The sequence below is a fragment of the Hetaerina americana genome, unplaced genomic scaffold (assembly GCF_022747635.1).
Source record: "Hetaerina americana unplaced genomic scaffold, ioHetAmer1.1.p SCAF_2, whole genome shotgun sequence".
NCBI lineage: Eukaryota > Metazoa > Arthropoda > Insecta > Odonata > Calopterygidae > Hetaerina > Hetaerina americana.
In genome coordinates this window covers 38,163,699-38,185,649 of record NW_027286763.1, presented here as the reverse complement: position 1 = coordinate 38,185,649, position 21,951 = coordinate 38,163,699, and the positions used below count along the sequence as shown (strand labels likewise).

The 21,951-nt window shown below is 35.5% G+C and overlaps 1 protein-coding gene across 1 annotated transcript in view; it reads right to left on the bottom strand.

Annotated features, from left to right (window-relative positions):
- Window positions 1-21,951, bottom strand: part of cin (Molybdenum cofactor synthesis protein cinnamon) — a 37,447-nt gene that overhangs the window by 13,866 nt on the left and 1,630 nt on the right. The window contains exons 4-9 of the mRNA XM_071584837.1: window positions 20,280-20,550; window positions 16,746-16,870; window positions 10,335-10,485; window positions 7,196-7,392; window positions 5,483-5,599; window positions 2,033-2,197 (exon numbers count right to left, since the gene is read on the bottom strand). Coding sequence (XP_071440938.1) covers window positions 2,033-2,197; window positions 5,483-5,599; window positions 7,196-7,392; window positions 10,335-10,485; window positions 16,746-16,870; window positions 20,280-20,550 — 1,026 coding nt within the window. The remainder of the gene's footprint in view (window positions 1-2,032; window positions 2,198-5,482; window positions 5,600-7,195; window positions 7,393-10,334; window positions 10,486-16,745; window positions 16,871-20,279; window positions 20,551-21,951) is intronic.

Here is a 21,951-nt window from a genome sequence, read left to right as displayed (position 1 = left end):
GAATAAAAACTGGACACTAGACCTCCATTCCAGCACAAGATCCCATTAGTGTTGTTCCACAACTTTGTTTGTGTGCTGTCTCCACTGTTGCACCAAAAATGTGTCTCAAAGTCCAGTTATGAGTTAGTTGAACATGCTGACCTAAGTCTACACTGACAAAAGGAAGCCAGCTTGATTGCCAATTAATGCCATCGATCTATTATAATGAATTTTAAGCTGGATTGTGGGTTGAGAGATAACATTTTCCTCTCAAATCAAGATAGCAACCATCTTATTGATGTGCGTCCGTTTTTTCCCTCCATGAATACTGCCCCAATCATCCATACGGATGATGGTTAGGATCTCCCTTGCAGTTAAAAATTTTAGATATTGCCCCAAGAATTTAGCTTGGAAGTCATGATCCCAACCCCAACTCTCTCCATGGTTAATTGACCAATATGACTGGTGTCAACTTTATTATCTAACTTTTGAATCATGAATGCACCTGCCCAAATTTTAGAACACTATGCTTATTTTTTTTTAGCACTTGCTGTAACCCCATCAGAGTTGACCGCATGGGACAACTCTTCCCAGAATATATTCTTTCCTTCCTCCTATACCATCTTGTGGTCTTTGCCAGTTGGCTGCCAATCCCATCCACTGATGTGCAAGCACTTGCATGTAAACTTCCTCTGGTAGGCTGGTCCTCCATCAATAGATTGATAGCACCCTAGCTCTACTTAAGGTCCTCTTCCAGGTGAATGTGAACTTAGCTAAGGGTCCTTCATGATACTCTGGTTCAATTCTAATCCTCTTACTCTCATGACTTCTTTTCCACCAACTCCATTGGCTCAACTTGCTGATTCCCAAATTCTTCTATTAGCACCTTCCTGCTAATTTCAATCTATTCAGTAAATTTCCAATGTTTCAATCTCTCTGAGCGTTATTTTGTTGTTATGATATCCTCCTCCAAACTAAGACATTGACCATGAATTTAGAAATACTATTCCATATTACCAATCTATCTCATCTTATATCTGGTTGTTCTATAAGCTTTTTTGGTTACTAGCTAGCTAGATTTCTTTGTCTCAGCAAGATTCTTCTACAGTTTCATCACATCTTCCGCCATCAAATAATTTTCTATCTTACTGAGAGACAAGGTTGCCTCCACTGGATTCCTGATTCATTGGTACTCCCCTGTCTGGATGAATACTTTTCGTTAGTGCATAGCACTGTCATCTCTGCTAGTTCTTGCTTCTTTAACTTTAATGTAACAGTCCCCTGTAGAAACACTTCCCATCATTTCTAAGTGTGGTTCAAGTAAGACTGAGGGCCATTCTCAATTCCTATGACTCTGATGTTCTGTCATGACCACCAAAAATTGCCTTAAATCAGTGATTAGGCAATAAAGAAGATTGGACGAGAATAATTTCTTTTTTCATTTTTATTTCAATAACCCTATCCCGATTCGACTTTGTTTTCTCAAAAGTATGATTTTTTTAAAATAGCAACATGGTAGTAGTGTTTTTCTCTACTGGATTCATATTTCTTTATCAACATGGTTGATTACAATTATTAATAATCAGTAAGAAGTTATTAATTTCCACACATGTAAATTAATTACCAAAATTATCAAAGCCATAGTAATACCATAAAACCTTAGCATGTAATACCTTAGGAACAGCATTGTAAGTTTAAAACTACTGTAGTACATTATGCTGGTGTCAGTTCATATATTATTACAGTTGACAAACAACAGGACAGAGAAAGAGATAGGATTTATATACTATAAAATGTCTACAGCTTTTTAAACTTTGCTTATCTCAGGGTGATTAATCATTCTACCCCGGCCCTTTATATATATTAAGTTGAAGGCATTGAATGCAGATTTTCTTTTATCTGATGCTATTGTACATCATGCATTAAAGTCCTATTTACAAATACTTACTGATACATAAATACTTTGCAACTGGTGAGTACTTTATAAAACAATCTAACCAACCAATCCCAATAGAATTTATCTCATAGCAAATGGAATTCGAACAATTATTACCTGTCTTGTGCGATACCAGCATCCAATATTGGAAAGCCATTCTTGTTGCCAATTAGAGCCATTAAAGATGTTTTATTGCTATCACGGATACAGCCAGGATGAAGAGGTCCATCCCATGGTTCTTGCAGTTCATTGCCAGTTGACAAGATGGCAACTATGGGCAGCCTGTTTAGGTAAAGGAAATTATTGTTATAATTGCCAAAAAAACTTTTAATAATACGATATATCCTACCTAAGTAAAAAATCAAAGGTTCGTTTTGGTAGATGATGGCTCAGCTCACTCTGAATTAGCAGACATCTAATATTACATATGATGAGAAAATGCATGCCTTACTGGAGGAATATTAAAGTGAACTACACAAATTCTGTCCAGAAACTATCCAGCCATGCAATATTTTGAGAAAAATAGCTTACCTAGAACAATGAGGCCTTAGTTCCCTTCAAAGTGCTCCCCTTGGGACCTCACACAAAAATCCCAGTGTCTCTCCCATTTTTAAAAATCATTGGCAAAGTCCCTTTTCAGAATGGCCACCAGCTGCCTCATTGCATTCTCCTTGCTCTAGTCAAACAACTGTAGGGAAGACTGGGCTTTTATTTCAGGGTAGCTGTAAACCCATGACTCATCTCTAGTTATGACCTTTCTAAGAAAACCTGGGTCATCATTAGCTGCTTGGAGCACCCTGCAGCTGAGGCACTTGAAATTGACGAGATAAAAGAGAATGCGACGAGAGAGCTGCTGACCATTCCAAAAAAGAACTTCACAGATTGTTTTGAAAAGTGGAAGAGACGATGGGATTAGCGTGGGAGGTCCCAAGGGGAGTACTTTGAAGGGGACTAAGGCCTCATTGTTCTAGGTAGGCTATTTTTCTCAAAATATTGCATGGCTGGATACCTTCTGAACACACCTTGTATCTTTATGAGGGCAAAAATTATTGATCGGTGGATTCCTTTTCTTCTCAATACCCGATATGATATCACAAAGCATTCATGGTACTCCTTTATACCAACTTCTATGCAATGCTACATTTAAAATTTATGAGAATATTTTGAACACACATATGGCACCACATCTCTCCTCATGGACATGGTGAAAGGTTTTGCAAGTTCTGATGATCCCTAGAGCTGTGCTAGTGGGAGTATTGCTCATAGATAGAACCACCTATGCCAGTTAGGTCAAACGATAGGAACTGTATTAAAGGTGTCCACAGAGCATCTATTCCTCATTATGGTGGCTGCACAGGGATCTGAGCCCAATGGGGTGGCTTTTAAAAATGATGGTGTCACATATTAACACTACTGAGGAGGGCAATGGCAAAACACATCAGTTATTTATGCCAAGACAATATGATGGCCACAAATTTGATAATGAGTAATGTCAACTATAGAACTCAGTTCACTGGGCCAGGTGTTGTGCCTGGCAGCAGGGTATCAGGCCTCTGAGGTCATCATTACTTAAAATTCTTTCACAGCCATATTTCCAGCAGCAGAAAATAAGGCACGGGAGGAGGATTACAACTTTTAGAACAGGGGCCTGGAATGTCAGGAAAATGAGGAGGATAAGGTAGTTACCATGTATCAAGCAGGAGATGGTTGGAGAAATAAGGACAAACGAGGAATGCACAAAAAAGTTCAAGCATATTGTTCACCAAAAATTCAAATTAAATTATTCTGGAATGAGGATGTGGTCACCATTGATGTTCTCTCCCTCTGACAGAAAACACTTGGTTCCACATTTCTTCCTTTCTTGAAGGCAATGATTCTGCATGCCCTTCTTTGCCAGTCCCTCTAGGAGCTTTCCACGTGGGCTTCTGCGGAGATTTTTGATGTAGGAAGTGGTTCTTTCGGGTTTTCTTCCGCGTGGTCCACTGAAGAAGCCAACTGGAACGTTGGCGAAATATTGTCCGGAAAATGGATACACGCGGAAGAAAACCCGAAAGAACCACTTCCTACACCTCTAGGAGCTTCATCATTTCCTGCTTTATGATACTAAAATCCACAGGGTATTCACCCTACATAATATAATTCACCTTAGGGAATCGGCAGAATTCACAGTGTGCTAGATCAGATTAACTACTACCATTACCCACCAACATGAATTTGTTTTAGGCCAATAATTCAAGTGTTTGAGAGTAGTGTGCAAAAATATATTGTCCTGATGCAAAATCCACACATTCTACAGCCATATTATGGTCATGAACATTGCACACATTCATGCAGATTCTTCAAGACTTCAATGTAAAATTTTATATTAATAGTTCGATCTGTTGGGATGTATTGACAATGGACAACTTCAAGAGTATTGAAAAAAAATGACCTTAGTCTTGATCTAAACTCTCAAGACACTTTTTTGTAGCATGGCAAACCGAGGGTCTATACCTTTCACCCTGCCTTTAGTTTTAGAGTCACACTTGCAATACAGGGTGCGACAACATAACTTCCTTTTTTTAAATGTGAAACGCATTCAAAAAAAGAAGTAACTTTGCCGCACCCTGTACCCGAATCATCTCCATTTATCACTATTTCCAGAAAATTGGGATCCTGGACACATATGACTACAAATGACTGTGACATTGTATGTATGCTATTTCATCACGACATCTTTTTCCTTTAAAGCCCCCAAAACTTTGGAGATTAAGAGGATGCCTTGGTAGCTAAACTGGCTAAAGCACTCAGCCAGATATCGAGGGATCCAGGTCCGTATCCCAGGCAAGGCGAATGATTTTTACACTCTGAAATTGATGCATTGTCCTCATTTTTGGCTGTCAGTCAAAACTTTCAGGAAAATTTTGCTACCACTCACTGCCTCTCTTCCCCTGTGGTAGCACTCTAATGTTGCACTAAACCCTACTGTCATTTCATCTTCACTTGCACAGATCTAAAATACCTTTATTTTCCTTCCTCTATCTCTTACTTAAAATTTTCCTGTCCTCAACTTTACCTTAACATTTGAAATCCCTATTCTAATTATTTTGGTTACTTCTCCATCTCCTGTGCTGCTGCAGTTGATTTTGTTTTGCAAGTATTTCATAAAATGATGACTGTGGAAGCCTTACCTCCACTGCTGCCGGATGGGATAAATTTCATCATTTCCAGGACTTATACTCTATCCTCATCTTTGATTCATGGGATAAATATTTGAGATGGTTTACTGTTGTCTTCATGAAAGGTGTTTATAACATGACACTTAAATGGTGACACCGTATCCACCTCACAGAGGAACATAGTGTGGACTACCTTTTGTCTGGCTCATAACCTTTGACCTGCCTAGCATGGGTGACCCTACCAGGAGAATTATCATTGCTCTCACCAGCACAAGTTTAGAGGTTATCAGAATTTAGAAACACTTGAACAATATCAACATTGTAGTCCATGGGGAGGGGTAACAACAATAGGTGAAGAAAAATGGTCACATTAATCTTCTCCAAAATGATATTTATACACCATTCTTACCTAAACACTAGAACACAAGTAGCACCAACTGTGGCTAGGAGGCCTAATTCTGATGGACCAAGGACAGTGCCCTTCATGAGAACCCTCTCTCCAATGGCAATGTCACTTCCTACTGGCCTGAAATACATAAAACAATCGAAATAAGGCAAATGTGGAAAAGGCAACAAAGACATTACACTACAACCTTCAGGGTTATCTTAAGCTACTTAAAGTATGTCCATAGATCAACCTAACTTAAATACTAAAACTTCAAAATTTTCCTAATTTCCATCAAAGTTTTTTGCAGGCACCATTTGATGATAACTACTCAGTTATAATTTGTTTTTTTCTAAAGCAGAGTAAAATTCAATATTACCATGAAACAGTTTTACCAAGACTTCATTAAGCAACACAGTAGAAAGAAATTGTACACCCATGTTGAATAATTCTAAACAAAATTTTGCATTTTTCAATTTCCAAATTGCTTTTCTTTCAATTCGTTTCTTCCCATCTCAAAGAGCTAAAATAAAAAATGACACATTGTACATCTGAAAGAAAATAATTGGTAAAACATAATAGCATTTATGTCTGTCATATATATCATTCAAGGTCTGTACAAATAAAGATGAGACTGCTATTACTATGCACGAACTGCTTGACAGATCACAATCAGAGAGGTGCCACATTACAGCGGCATCTGTTAGAAGTAAAACACCACCTTACTTCTGGCCCTATCGTGTCTTATCTCCGCACAACAGTGATTCTTGTCTGAGCTTGCACACCCTTGCTATACAAATTTTGTGTCGGTAGGAATGAAGGTGTTAGAGTATCAGTGTGTGTGCATTGAATGCTGTTTTAACCTTGGGAAAAGTGCAGCAGAAACTTATGCAATGATTCAACAGGAATTCAGCAATTAATCAATGGGTCAGGCGCAGTGTTTTCGTTGGTACAACTGCTTCCAGTTTGGACAAACCTCAACTGATGAAAAACGCAGAAGTGGTTGACCATCAACATCAACAAATGATGCCCACGTTAAAGGTGTGAATGATTTAGTGCGTGCAAACGCTAGGTAAACTGTCAGGGAGATTGCCAATGAAGTTGACATTAGTGTTGGATCATGTTTCACCATTTTGACAGAAATTTTGGGCGGAAGATACCACAAATGTGAAAAAACAAGTCTTGGTGCTCTCATCACAACAATGCACCGGTGCACACATCATTGATTGTTACAAAGTTTTTGGCCGAAAAAAGCACACCGGTGATCCCCCAGCCACCTTACTCTTGATTTGGCTCCACTGGACATTCTCTTATTTCCTAAGTTGATATTCACCTTGAAAGGATGCTAATTTGAAACTGTGGAAGAAATACAACAAAATTGTACGGCAAACTTAAAGGCTATCCCAAAGGAACCATTCCAGGTGGCATTGGAAAGCTGGAAAAAACATTGGGAGCAATGTATTGGCAGCCAAAGGCTGTATTTTGAAGTTGATAGGAATGATTAAAGGGTAACTAATAAAATAAAGTATATATTTATTCAAACAGTCTCATTTTTTTTAACATACTTTGTGCATGTCAATTATTAATATCTTTTTTTAATTTTTCACTCTAAAGTAGGTCAAAGTTAACTCCTTCACCTCCTTAAATTAAACCCTATAATTTATCAAGGGATAATTCATGATACAAATTTAACACACTGCCAACAAGTGCCCTAAAAATCCCAGTAGCTATACCCACCTGACATCTTGCCCTACAACAGGTGCCCACAAAATATCCACCTCCAACTCAATGCGGCCACCATCAGCTTCTCGTACCAAGTTCGTGTCTTCCACCTGAACAACGCTGTCAGCACCGGGTGGCAGAGGTGCTCCAGTATTGATTCTTAAACACTCCCCAGGCATGAGGTATCCACCTCCATGATCACCCATACCAGGCTGCAGAACAAAACATTGGAATCACATTTATGTCCATCTTCTTCTGATATACATAAATAGAAATTTAAATGCATTATACGCCAATCCACAAGTTTCCTATATATCCACGGATTGAGAATTAATATTTTACACCTAAAGCCATTTACCTTGAATTATAACCAGTTACATTTTTACTTCCAAGCATTTTGAATTTGTAAGCTCAATCTATTGACACCAAGCTCACACTAAATCCACAAGTTGTCAATTTTCTATAACACATATGCTTTCCAAAACAAGGTCATGTCTCAGAAAAAGTTGCTCATATGATAATAACTATTCAGTGCTACACCAGAAATGATAAGGAATGGTTGTAATCTCATTGCGGTATCGGGCTCATAACAGAAATGCATGTCCTGCTGAGTTCCAGAAATTCTCTTATAATGTAAGTTATCAACCCTGTCTTTGAGGATAATAAATTTCCTCGAAACTGAAACCTTATGAAAAAATAGTGATGCAGGCAATCAAATGCTACCTCTCAAAAAGAATCCCAATGTTGAGACTATTATTTTATCTGAAGTAAAAATTTATCATTTTTATTGATCAACAGGAAGCCTGCAAATCACTCCCTAGCAATTCTCAACAACTAGATGGTGAGGACAAAATGAAATACAGTAAAACCCCTTATTTGAGTTTTTTTAAAGGCCTCAGAAAACAAGGGAATATGTGGGAAAATGCAAATAAGGGTTAAAGGAGAATTTCCACTTTTACACGCTTAGTTACTGAAGTCATTGCCTTGAGTACCATCATCCCCACAAATGACACAACTAGAATTTCATCACAAACAACATAAAATCCAGCCTTCTTACATTGTAAAATCTTAACTTAATTCCAAGCCCATATGATATGACAATGCAGTGCCCATGATACTTTTATGAACAGTAAAACATCCAGTTCATTCAATTTTATTGCCATAATTTTTCCTACCACAATCATGCTGAGATATGCATTCCTGTACAATCATTATTTGATAATGCACCTTAAATGGGGAAATTATAACTAAATCCAGTGATTGAAGCTCACTAGTACAGTTTGCAGGAAAAAATTGTAGCTGTACATTTCTCAGGTGTACATTCAGTAGATGGGCTGGGCTCAGATCAATAAACAGCAGAATTTTCCCCTTCTGAGAGCCCATTTTAACTTCCAGAGCATGAAGCTCATCATTAAATATTTCTGAGATCATTAATATTTTGGAATTCGCTGCACAAGGTCTGCACAAAAAATATGAGATTGGTCTTTCTATGTATCAATAGCAATATGCCGCTTTATTGCTTTTTCGCTATGATTCGTAAGTCGAAACGAGACTTAGTTTGGTGAGCCCTATTATTTGCTATATAAATTAACCTTCAACAAACCAAATAAAAAAATTAAGAGAATGAATGAAATAGAATTTTCCATATTTTATTTGCTTTACTTCATTTTGTTAGTATCGGCACTCAGCTGTTCTAGACACCATCCAAGTTCTATGAAAGTGCCATTTACATGGTGATTATTTCAAACCTGTATTGAGTTAAGCTTTCGTAATTTAGAATTTTCTCGAGAAAATTGCCCATGGAGAAGAAAATCATCCACAGCAATGTTCAAGTCATCAATTTCGCGGAAGAAAAAGGAAATCGTAAGGCTGCCAGGATTTATCCATTACTAAATCTTTTAAATCAAAGTTACATTCTAGTTGGGAAAAGTTAATGATGTCTGGTATGAAAGACTACACAACAGAATTGGGAAGGATTAAAAGAGTGTCTTACGAAGAAAAAAGCCGGTGGATCCTGGAAAGTTGGCAGGGTGTCAGAGTGACTAGTGTAAAAAATGGATTTGAAAAAGCTGAAGGCAATATTTCAACAGCAGTGCTAGAAGACGAGGAAGAGTTAACTTCGGAGAGCGAACTCGGTGATGTGCCTGAAGAGATAATAAATGCTCTTAATTCATTCAATTGTAATTCAGGTGAAGAAATTCTTGGATTCAAGTGATCTACCAATCAAATCATATATTCATATGTACGTGTATATAATACGACTTACTCTCCGTATACGTGAAGCACTATGCATTAGAATAAAGAAGTACTGCAAATTAGAATAAATCAAGCATAGAAATTATATGTTTCTTCTTTATCTCTTGGATTTATGAGATGAAATAACAGTAAAAGGAACACATCTGTATAAAATAGAAACCTATTAGAAAGGCATACTTCCAGACTAATTTATTGTATTGTAATTTATTGTATTTAATGTACGCGCATTGTCATTTTTTTGATCATCTAAACATTTTTGTTTAGATAATGCGTGCCTCATCGAAGGGAAATTACAGTATTTTTCATTCATTGTAATTTTGATACATTAAAGCAAATTCCAACAATTTTTATTATTGCTAATGACCAATCCTCAGCTTGATTAACTATGATAATGCCAAGAGGTTTTGAAACTAGTGATGAGTCAGTTTGTTGATCCCCAGTTTTGCCAGTTCTTATGATTAGAACCATAATCAAAATGTAATACATTGTTTTTAATACCAATATTTATACTAAATTTGTTTAAAGCCTCTTTAGATCTTATCTTATTATAACAACTCATTACTACTTGAAACCTAAACCAGACTTTGACAGATATTCAAATATACACTGAAACTTTTTTTAAATATGGATTGCCAGTTGTAAAACGTTGTGATTTGGAACAACACCTCAACTAAAAATCACTTATTACAATTAGCCTACAATTAAATACTTCAAATTATTCAAAAGTATGCAACCATACTCGGGAAAAAACATTTTCGGTAATAGCACAAATTATGCACTAAGAAAACATGGGATATGATATTCAATATATGCAGTCAACTTCATACAATTTCTCTCTAATGGCTCATCACATAATAACATTAGAAATATTTTCAATAATTAAATTATGTTAGCCTACCTTCTGACCAGCTATTGAGTCACCAATCACTATTCTTCTTCCAGCACCATCAGATGAAAGGACAGCATAACCATCCTTAATAGAAGCAGGAAAAGGAGGGAGGGGGTCCTTAGCATATATATCTTCGGCAAGAACTCTATCTATCGCCTCCCTGTAAAAGAGCACATAAATGCAGTGTATTTCAAGATTTTTATAGGCAATGTGCTTAGTCTACACACATACAAAACTGTGCTAATGTCATTAAACTTTCAAATGAAATTCACAGTTATAACAATTTTTAGGGCACAGATCCTGAGAAAATTAGTATCTACATACTGTAATACCTAAACTTTAAATATAGAATTACAGGCATTCCGTAATTAGAATTACATGGAATGTATGAATGGATTATAAGCAAATGGTAACACTCCTCATAAATGCTTTAAAATGATACTTCAGATACCTAGGAAGCTTTACATCCCACAACAATGAGCATAGATTAATAATCGGTGGTGATTTTAATGTTCCCACAGTAGATTGGGATTCGTACAGTTTTATAAATGGAGGTAAAGACAAGGATTTATGCGAGTTCCTCATTTTGACGTTCACCTCAAATTCCCTACATCAATTAGTCACATCACCAACAAGGGGAAAGAACATTCTTGATCTATTACCTACTAATATACCCGAAAGAGTCTTAAATGTAATAGTTATTGATGGAATCAGTGATCACGGGGCTGTAAACGCTAAATTTTCTCTAAGCGTAGAAAAAGTTAACAAACCTAGGAGAAAAATTTATTTATTCAATAAAGCTGACCATGATGGCCTAAAATGTGAGTTAAACTGTTCCTTTCTTAGATTTGACGAATTAAGCAAAACTAGGAGTGTCGAGGATACCTGGAATAATTTTCTTGCGATAACACGTTCAGCAATACAGAGATTAATACCTAGTAAATATATAAGAGAGAATAAGGAACCCCGTTGGTACAACTCTGAAGTTCGGAAATCACTAAGACGGCAAAGGGCATGCCATGCCAGAAAGAAAAACACGGTTAAAGATTCCTCCCTGATAAAATCAACGAAACCTTACAGAATTACAAAGCCTCTAGGTCCACTGCCAAGAAGGCCTTCCGGAAGGCGTTAGCGGAATTCAAAAGGAAAAAATTAGGTGAACATTTAAACGATAACCCAAAGATGTTTTGGTCCAATGTCAGGGATGTGCAGGGAAAAAAGTCCATCGTAAACTCATTGAACAACGAAAAAGGGGATAAAGTAACAAGTAGTTTAGATAAAGCCAACATATTAAACTCATTCTCCCACAGTGTTTTCAACAAATGCTCCCAGAATATACCAGAGAACCTTCCGAAAACATTTCTACAGCCAATGCATGCAATCGACTTTTCCACCCACGGAATAGAGTTACTCCTTAAAAATATCGACCCCAACAAATCTCCGGGACCTGATGAGATGCCGGCTCGCGTGTATAAAGAACTGTCGTCTGAAATTGCTCCTTATCTTAATATAATATTTAAGAAATCATTAGCAGAAGAAAGTGTGCCAAGCGGCCGGAAGATAGCTTCTATGACACCCATATTTAAAAATGGAGACTGGGAGGACCCCAGTAATTATAGGCCAATATCGCTCACCTCCATCTCCTGTAAGATTTTTGAGCACATCATTGTTAGTTCCATAATGAGGTACCTCGATAGCCAAGATTTATTGATTAATAACCAACACGGGTTCCGTAAAGGTAGATCCTGCGAAACTCAACTCGCACTATTTGCTCATGATATAATGCATTCCGGTGAAAGTAATATTCCAGTTGATGCAATATTTTTGATTTTAAAAAAGCTTTTGATAAAGTCCCTCATTGCAAGTTACTCGCTAAGTTGGAAAGTTATGGAATACACAGGAGTGTTATATGCTGGATAAGACAATTTAAAAAAAATCGTGTTCAAACAGTCGTCCTGGACGGTGTATCATCCGATACTGTTAAGGTCACGTCGGGTGTACCACAGGGAAGTGTCATAGGACCCCTCTTGTTTCTTATTTACATAAATGACCTCAGCACCGTGGTTAATAGCAGTCTCTGTCTTTTTGCTGATGATGCGGTGATTTATAGGGACATTCGAAGTCGCGATGACAGAGTCACGTTAGCTAACGACCTAAATGCAATCCAGACTTGGTGCGAAAAATGGCAATTGGAATTAAATTTGAAAAAATGCGTAGTAATACATTTTTGGGAAAAGAGTAACACCCCCCCATTTAGTTACAAAGTGAAGCAAACAGAAATCGCGAGGGTAGATTCCTTTAAATACTTGGGTGTAACAATTACTCACGATCTGTCCTGGGGAAAGCACATACGGGAAATATGCGGTCGTGCTAATAAAAAATTGGGATTGGTAAAAAAAGTGCTGGGTAAATGTGACAAAAAGTGAAGGAACGATGTTTTCTTGCCCTAGTCAGGCCCCACTTAGAGTATGCTGCCAATATATGGGATCCTCAAGACATAAATTTAATTTCGGAATTGGATCAAGTTCAGCGGAGGGGGGCTGGATTTGTCAAAAATTGTTATGACCAATGCAGTAGCATAACTACTTTGCTAGAAAATTTAGGCTGGGATTCCCTTACACAGCGCCGTTTACAATATAGATTAAACTTATTAAAAACATTTAAAGATGGGTCCTTTTCCGATGACATCAAGAACATAATACGAACCCCAACGTATTACGGGCGGACGGATCACGAATGTAAGATTAGAGAGATTGACTGCAGGACAGACAGATTTAAATGGTCATTTTTTCCGAGAACAATAAGAGACCAGAATTCTTGTAATCGAAATCCTCCAGGAGCCGGCTCGACATAATAACTATTAACCTACAAGGTAGCGACTGCGCAGGGTTATACGATTATATTTATATATTTTTTAATATATTTTTTTTGCAGGTTCACCTTACCTTTCCCAATCCATTTGAAAAACCCTAACCCCCTCATCCCTTACCCTTTCCTCCTGGTGCTGCACCCCCTGCCACACACCTTTTTGGTGGCTTGCAGATGCGTGATGTAGATGTAGATGCATTTTCTTTAGAAAACTTATTCAAACCATGACATAAAAAATCAATGATAATGCATAATATAATAAATGTTTTCCTTAAAATATACAGAAATTAGTTTTCTCAATTGCTTATCTCTCTCTGTAGTCAGATCGTCCCTTTTAAATATATTTGATCTCACATATTAATTGAAAATTCACACATGTTGAATAGAAAATGTTTTTGTATAATTATTCAATACACACAGGTTTAGTGATCAACTTTTCATTTCTTTTAATATGCCTTATACTACAGAATGGCTGACAATTGCAATGTCTTCGAAGAACTTCACATGAATGCTAATGAATTCTATGGTCTCGGGCTCAACTTTGTGGAGGTTCATGTTCGTTTAAATGAATATACTTTGTAACTTCCACACAATTTAATTGTGTGGAAGTTACAAAGTATATTCATTTAAACGATGAATGCTAATTTCTCAACCTTTCAATTATAGTCGATCAAGGCCAAATTTCTTAATCCAAAAAGATTTGTTTTATCATGGCTTTATTGAGTTTGCATTTGTCATGATGTAGAAATTTTTCTGATTTTTATGGTGATATTGTAATCTAAGGGTCCTGGGACACCATAACCGGCGCAGGGAAAGGAATTGGCCCTGACATGTGAATTTTACATGACATTGGGCTTAGTACTGGGTGAACTCTACCATTACCTACCAAACTGACCTTCAGGTTTTTTACTGTGTTTATGGTTTATTGCAATCTAATAATACTTTTTATACATAGCTGATATCATTATTTTGCAAAGAATATGCATAGGATGAACCTAAATTCAATTCACATGAGAATATCTTAAGATAAGAAAAGATATCATTAACTTTTGGACAAAAATTTATTAAAACATGGCCAAAAGAGTTACAAGAATTGATGAATAACTTGAGTGATGATTCTTTAGCAAATTCCAAAGAAACTGCGGGAGATGCCGCAACAGTAACTTTTAACAGAGTCATCCGCTAATGTGCATTTCAATGCAACAATTTCAGAGTGTAAAAATCATTCGCCTTGACTGGGAATTTCTTTGGAATTTGTCAAAGTATAAACACCATAAGTGTTTGAAGTTGGCTTTAACCTCGTGGACTGTGGCGCCTCGCGCACGACTACGAATGCCTGTGACATTGTATGTACGGCATTTCGTCATAACATCTAGTTCCTTTAAAAGCCCCAAAATTTCAGAGTTTAAGAGGACGCCTCGGTAGCTTAAGTGGCTAAAGCACTCGACCAGATATTGAGGGATCTGGATTCGAATCCCAGTCAAGGCGAATGATTTTTACACTCTGAAATTGTTGCATTGAAATGATTCTTTAGGTTAAATTATACAAAAAATGATGGAGCAACAAAAACATAAATATTGAATCACTATCATTCATGCTTCCTATGCTCACAATGTGTAATTACACAAATTACAAAATGGTGATGATAATTTGACATCAATAAGATCTGCAATATACTAATGCCAATCTCTTCATTGAGAAGTCTCTTCAAAGAATTGAGTACATTATTTACATGATTTGGATTACAACTGATGTTAGGTTCTGTGATTCTGATAACTAGAATTTATGAGAAATACGAAATAAATTAACCATTATTTGCTTGATTATTAGAAGAAATGGTAGAACAGATTCCTTGCCTATACAAGGGACTTCTGAAAAGTATCAGACCTTCGGCCAGAAAAAATATATGCATTACTTATATGATGAGATTGGAACCCTATTCCCCTTCAAAGTAGGTACCCTAGGGCCTCCACACAATCCCATTAACCAATGGAAAGTTTGATACTTTTTTGACAGGTCTCGTACACATAAAAGAGAAAGTGAATTAAACACATATTTTTGGACTTCCTATCGCCAGATATTGAACAAGCAATTAATGTTTTTCCAACACATGAGTATCATGGGACAGCTTAAAGAAAAGATGAACAGTTGGAAGGTTGGGGCAAACATTGTAATTTTACATGAGCAATGAGGAATAAGGAAATGTTAAAGTAAAAATAAAAGCTGGGTGTTACAAAGAAAGGGAAGGAAAGAAGTAAGCATTACTTTCTAAATAAGGACATTTGTGATTGGAACAAAATACCTGGAGATGTTTTCAAAGCACTTCCTATAAATGTCATAAGCTTTAAGAAGGGAATGGCCTCAGAAAGCACCTGAATTGAATTTCTTTTTTTCTGATTTTTTATTTGACTATTACCGGCCTTGTTTCAAATTATTGATCGGTTTAACTGCACCTTGCCACCTGGCTGATTGCCCAATTACATTTTAATAAATAATAATAATGAAATAAGCAATTATGGATTCACATAATTCATGATATTTTTCACTGTTTAAAGGAATCACCATTCTATAAAATTTCACTCAACGTAACTCCTAGTGCTACTAAGAATCAAGGGAGTGGGGTTGCTAGTTATTTGATTAAAAGTGGTGCTACAGGTTAAGTTTGATATGGATTGTGATAACAAGCAAATAAAATTTATGATGGCACCTGGTCTATGAAAGATAATAATAAAACATCTTTATTGGGGTGAGATTGAGACTACATAGTCTCTTCTTCCACCCAGCATCTTGTCATTTGCATTCTTAAATACATAAACAATCATTACAATAAAGTTGAGACTTTTTTATAGTGATTATAAGAGAAATATACAATCAAATTAAAAGGTTACAGAGACTATAATCGGGTTAAGTGTGAAAAGATGCATATATTCATGGGAAAAGATGAGCAAAATTGCAAATTTCTAAAGATGATTTTGGAAAATGCAGATTTTGGATGTAAAACTAAAATATTTTTTTTTCTTTTCCATAATGAAAATTATTGCAGCTGCTTATAAGTTTGATAACTTTCATGAGAGTAAATACAATACAAGCATATTCCATGCAGAAGAAAATGACTACAACACACTGTCAGCAGTAAAACCAATCTAAGACAAGTCCATCAAGATTTTTTGGAATTAACCAATTTTAAAACTAAGACATGACAGTATTCTTAACATTAGATGGAAAATTCTCATACTTTCATTATTAATCGAAACCCACTTTTCCTGATAGAAGGAACATTTGTACAAATTAACTGACATACCAAAGGCACATATTAAAAATAAATAGTTCAATGCAAACATAACCAGTAATTGCAATACCACATATTACCCATATAATAGCCAGGTAAGCAAGCTATATGCACTTTTCAACAGGGTGACCAATAGATAATACTAATGATGTATGTTGGAATTATTTCAAAGTAAAATTTATATGGTATTGAAAAAATCATAATATGAAAGTTATGTCATGCAAAGTTGGTAATAGTATTGGTAAAATGGCAAGCAGACACACCTGAAATCAACTACTTCAGTTCCGAGTAAATCGGCATGTTTCAGCACTATTTCTTGTGCCTGTGCTACACTCTGAAGAGGATAAGGAGAATTCCTTGGACGTCTTGCAACTTTTAAATCATCTACCTGGAATGATAAGATAAATTTTGTGAAAATTTCTGCATAAAAAATGAGCAAAAATGATAGATGTGGTCTAAGCAAAGACATAATATACATAACCATAAGCAAAATGTATATATATGTATATATATAACTTACAAAATATAAATATATATATTTATAACTTACAACATATATATCTATATATAAATATATATATTGTAAGTTCTCAAATCAAAAGAACTAATGCATATTTTTAGTAACGAAAACAATTATTCGAGTACAAAACAAACAAAAATTGAACTAGAAGTTCATGCTAATGGACATGAAATTATAAGTATCAGCATATCCTTTAACTAGCTTAAACTGTTTAACTTCAATTAAATATTATATTCATGGTTATTTAAGCAAAAAAGCCACATTCCTTAACTAAATTGAGTTTCCTTTGCTGTCTTATTGCACCTACTCATAACACATTTACTTTCTTAGAAATAATTAATGATACTTTTTTCATAAATACAAAGAATAGTGCATTGAGCAAGGAATAGTATTATACATTATAAACAGTAAAACTATTTGGCACGGACAATTTGTTGATTAGGATACAACACCGATAATTTCAGAAATCGTGAGCAATTCTCACCCAGTGCAAGAGAATTCCTGTAAAAATGCTAGTTTTTCGGGTAGTCTCAGGGTGTGTCTCCTGGGATACAATATTTTTTTTAAGTTGTACTTTCAAATTAGGATCAGTTTCATCGTTAAAATTTTTCCTGTCCCAGCATACATATGTATTTTCCATAGGGAGTGGGGAATTATGCTATTCATGGTCTTGAATGTGAACAAAATGAAACACATTCATAGCAAGTTTTGAAGCTAAATTCATTCCATGCACTTAGCAAAAATGAAATAATTCTGCTTGTACTTATTCTATAAGAATGTCGACTTGGTTCTTGAAAATATTCATTGAATGGTATTTATGACTGATATAACGATGGCTTAATCAAGGTTGTGAGTTTAATGTGAAATTTCAACTTTCACAACAGAAAGGACACTCATTTCCTAAATTTCAGGCTTTCCATTGATTTTTCCCACAATAAATTTTGTCATTCCAAAATGATCAAGATTAGTGTCAATGCTAATTTGTAATGCATTTGCTAGAACATTCTACATTGTTATCCAAAGCTTTGGCAGGCAACAGAAGTTAAGCCATAAGTCAAGGTTGAGCCAAGAGTGGCATAGCCTATGTAAACGGTTGAGATTATTACGAAAATATTAATGTATGGTGACAACAGAAAATAATAAGAGGAAAGGTCCTACAGTAAAAACTGGAGATCTATACATACTTTGAAATTGTCTTACTCTCCTCTTCTGTGATGAAATTCTCAAAGCAGCAAATAAACTTTAGCTTATGTGACTTTTGGCATTCATCCAAAGCATTTTCAAAAACATACACGAATTTTACCTCTTAAATCAAATAAAAACTATCCATTCAAATTTATATGAAAATATTTTAACACTGTGGGCATGGCAACCTAGAGATTAAAAAATTCAACTACAGATATAGGGTTCAAATTTAATTTCAAGTAACTTACAGGACATACCTAGCTTCATTAAAGTGGTGTGACTTTCATTTAAGAGAGCTTCCTTGGAAACTATAAGCAGCAAAAAGAGAGGAAATGGTTTCCTTACTCTCATGTACGAATTTCATATGCCTTAATGCTTGGTGCCTGAGGGACTTCACCCTCTACTATCAAATTAGTCTTTGAATTAAATAGCTTTCTTTTTTTTAATTTCAAAATTTCAATCTAAACGAAAGTTATGCTATAGGTATATGCACCGGACATGATATTACTATAAATTAACCATTTCAAATAATACATTATCAACAAAATGTGACATTAATTATTGCACACATGCAAAGATTAAGACCAAGTTAATCCAAGGAGGTGAATGTTATTGCACAGCATCTGGCGGTGAAAATGTTTCATGATAAAAAAACTCACTTGCATTTTCAACTTATAACATAGAAACAATGGAAACATGCTTTCTGTTATTTGTGTCTTAGGGAACGGAAATATTTACAAGCTATAAAAGTGATTTTTAAAAGTTTTAATATAGAAGAAAACTAAAAATAAGGAATAATAAGTCATATATAGATGTTAATTTTGTAGTTAGTAGGTTATATATTTTTGATAAATGTAGCAGTTATATTAAAAAACAACAAAATATTCATTAAATTGATCATTTATTAAGAGGAAGAAAAGAGAAGTTCATACTTCTATACATAGGTAATACGTTAGCAGAAGACATGGAGTTTTGAAGAAGGAAAGAAAAGTGAATAGAGATTAGGAGAAGGTTAAAAGTCTGTAAATGAAGGGAGGTTGTCAGGAAAATAGGAAAAAGTAACAGTACTGAGCAGTATAGAAAGCAAGAATAGCAGAAGAAAGATATGACCACAAACAGAGAAGAGAATGGGAGAATGATGACTATCAGAGTAGGACTGAAACCTATTCCTAAATGTCAAACTAGCAATGCTAATAATTGAGTTTGGCATGAGTACGTTCTCATAAAAAATGACTATCCAGAAAATAATATACTAAAAGTATCTTATGTTCAGCAATATATGCATATTAATCATGGTCCATAAAATTTGGGAAAGGAATCCTCTTCAGTTAATGCCTATTCAAAGAGGAAAAAAAAAATCATTCTAAACACAAGAATCGCCTATTTTGGTAATCTCTTTGGCATTTCCTAATATATTTTTACACCTTAATGGTTTGCTTGCACTCTGATAATGGCCAACAAGAAGTAGCATAGAAATAATAATTACAATTTGTCTGAAGTTAATGCTGACATAGAGGGAATGATTCTAGCCCTATACTACACTTATAGGCAGAACCACAATGTTAAAGGGAAACTGACTGCTAAAGAAAGTGATTTGAGGTATCCTTCTTCCCTTACAGATTTTTCAACCTCAACAGTAGTAAATATCACACGACAGTTTTAACTGACGATAAATGATACCAACCCCAATGATCACAAACTACTCTAATGCCTGGTGAAATTACCTCCCCTACCATATTCCCGATTACCAGTATACAGAGTAAGAACTAGAGGAATGCTCAACAATATGTCAGGGTATTATCTAGATAAATAAAATTGTCATCCACATTGACACAAATGGTAGAAATTTGTTTATCTAATGTTGGAATTTTTGATGAGTTGTGCTTTAACTTGACTTCCTCACTGAATGCTTGAAGAATCGGAGCTATTTCAGAATTTTTCTAAATTTCCTTATTTCTCCAAATGAGTGGTCATAACTGTCCAATATCACAAAGGTATACAAAAAGAGTTTCCAAAGTTATTCTCAAAAAGAATCAAATAACTAGAGGTGGGTCTGCTACATGAAAATCCAAGAACATTCCAAGCAACTAACACTGCTCCTCTCATGAGTGGGGTGCTTGTGGCAGTGATGCTCCTCACGATGCCTTCCACAGGAGTGCCCCCCGCTGCTACTCCTCACTAGCTCATCATGGCCAAGTGATTGGATCTCCATGTGAATTTTCTCAATATTTCTTGTTTCCTCCCTTAGCAAGTCCACTGCATGAGGAATGACTGCAACCACACTCTCAAGACATTCCTGGGATCCTTTTTTACTGCCAGGCAAATTCATGATCAAAGTCCTTCCTCGGATGCCACAAACACCACTGAATAAGTAATAAGAAAAGCAATGAATGAATTGAGACAAGTAAGTTTAAGGTGTCAAAAGATATAACAGGGATTATATTTAATGACACTCAGAGGTATCATGTTTATTTCCTTCCTTTTGATTATTTTGCCTGTATTAGTGGAATAAGAATAATGAGAAATGTGGATACCACTACAATAATTGGCATTTTTACATACATTAAACTGAAATTCCTACCAATGCTATTTCGTCAATGCCTCTGTGTGCAGGGAACTACATACTTGGATTCACAAAAGGCAGTTAAGAAAGAGGTTTAAAACATGCTAAAGTCAATTATATAGCAATTTTCCAAGCAGAAGTAAAAGGCCATAATTACACCAGAAGCAATCCTTATTAATGTGTCATCTTTTAGGAAAATCATGTTTTCACTAAATATTTCCCATGCATAATTATTGATAAACAAATATTTCATAGTAATATAATAAAAAAGGTTATGAATGCCAATGATGTAATAATGACTTTGGCTTTTTACAGTTACAGAAAGTACTAAGTTCGCCTTCACTTTGGGCAGGTTTTAAATTGTATGCATAAGAATGTCCTATTGATTCTGTTACAATGCAAAAAATTATGAATAAAACTTGTGATGGTGGCTGCATATTCCTCTTGGGTTTAATTAATATTTCTCCTTTCTTGCACTTATTATTTGTATAATGAAGTGGTTGAAAATAATTGGCTAATGTTTCATTTACATTCCACTGAAAAGAATTTTTGATTTATCACAACAGGCATGAACTCCTTACTTGGAGGTTAAATTTACATTTCTTGTTTCTGACAACGCTGGAATATGACCACTGGGCCAAATGGTAAGATGTCATTTTATATACTATGGGTTTAGAATGAAAATATCCACGCATAAATAAGATGCCAAAAAGCAAACTGCTGCCTCTTAGCGAAGGCAAGGCGGAATCGTTAACCTTTGCATTCTTATTTTCCTGGCAGTTCAAGGAAGATGAGTTCAGTAGTTTCCAATTTTCATTGCATTTAAATATGTTCTGCATTGTAGAATGACATCAATTGGCACACACCACATGTTAGCAAAAAAGACAGCTTCAACATTGGTTCTGCAAACTTAGCAAAGGATTCATCAGGAAAGAACTAATGAAAAGTCAACATAGGTCACTCCAGCTTAGCTGTCTATTAAGGGTTATGATTCCAGTTTGATATAACATGACACAATAGTAATCAATTCTCACAAGTTTAATTTTTGCATAGCTTATGATTGCAAAGAGTAAGCATTTTCAAAGTAGTAGCACTGTGTTAATCTTTGTTTGAGTTACCCACATTCAAACCTCATTAATACGTCACTCTCTAATGTTTCATGCCAATTATTTTTCACAGTCACAAAAACTGATCAGCAACA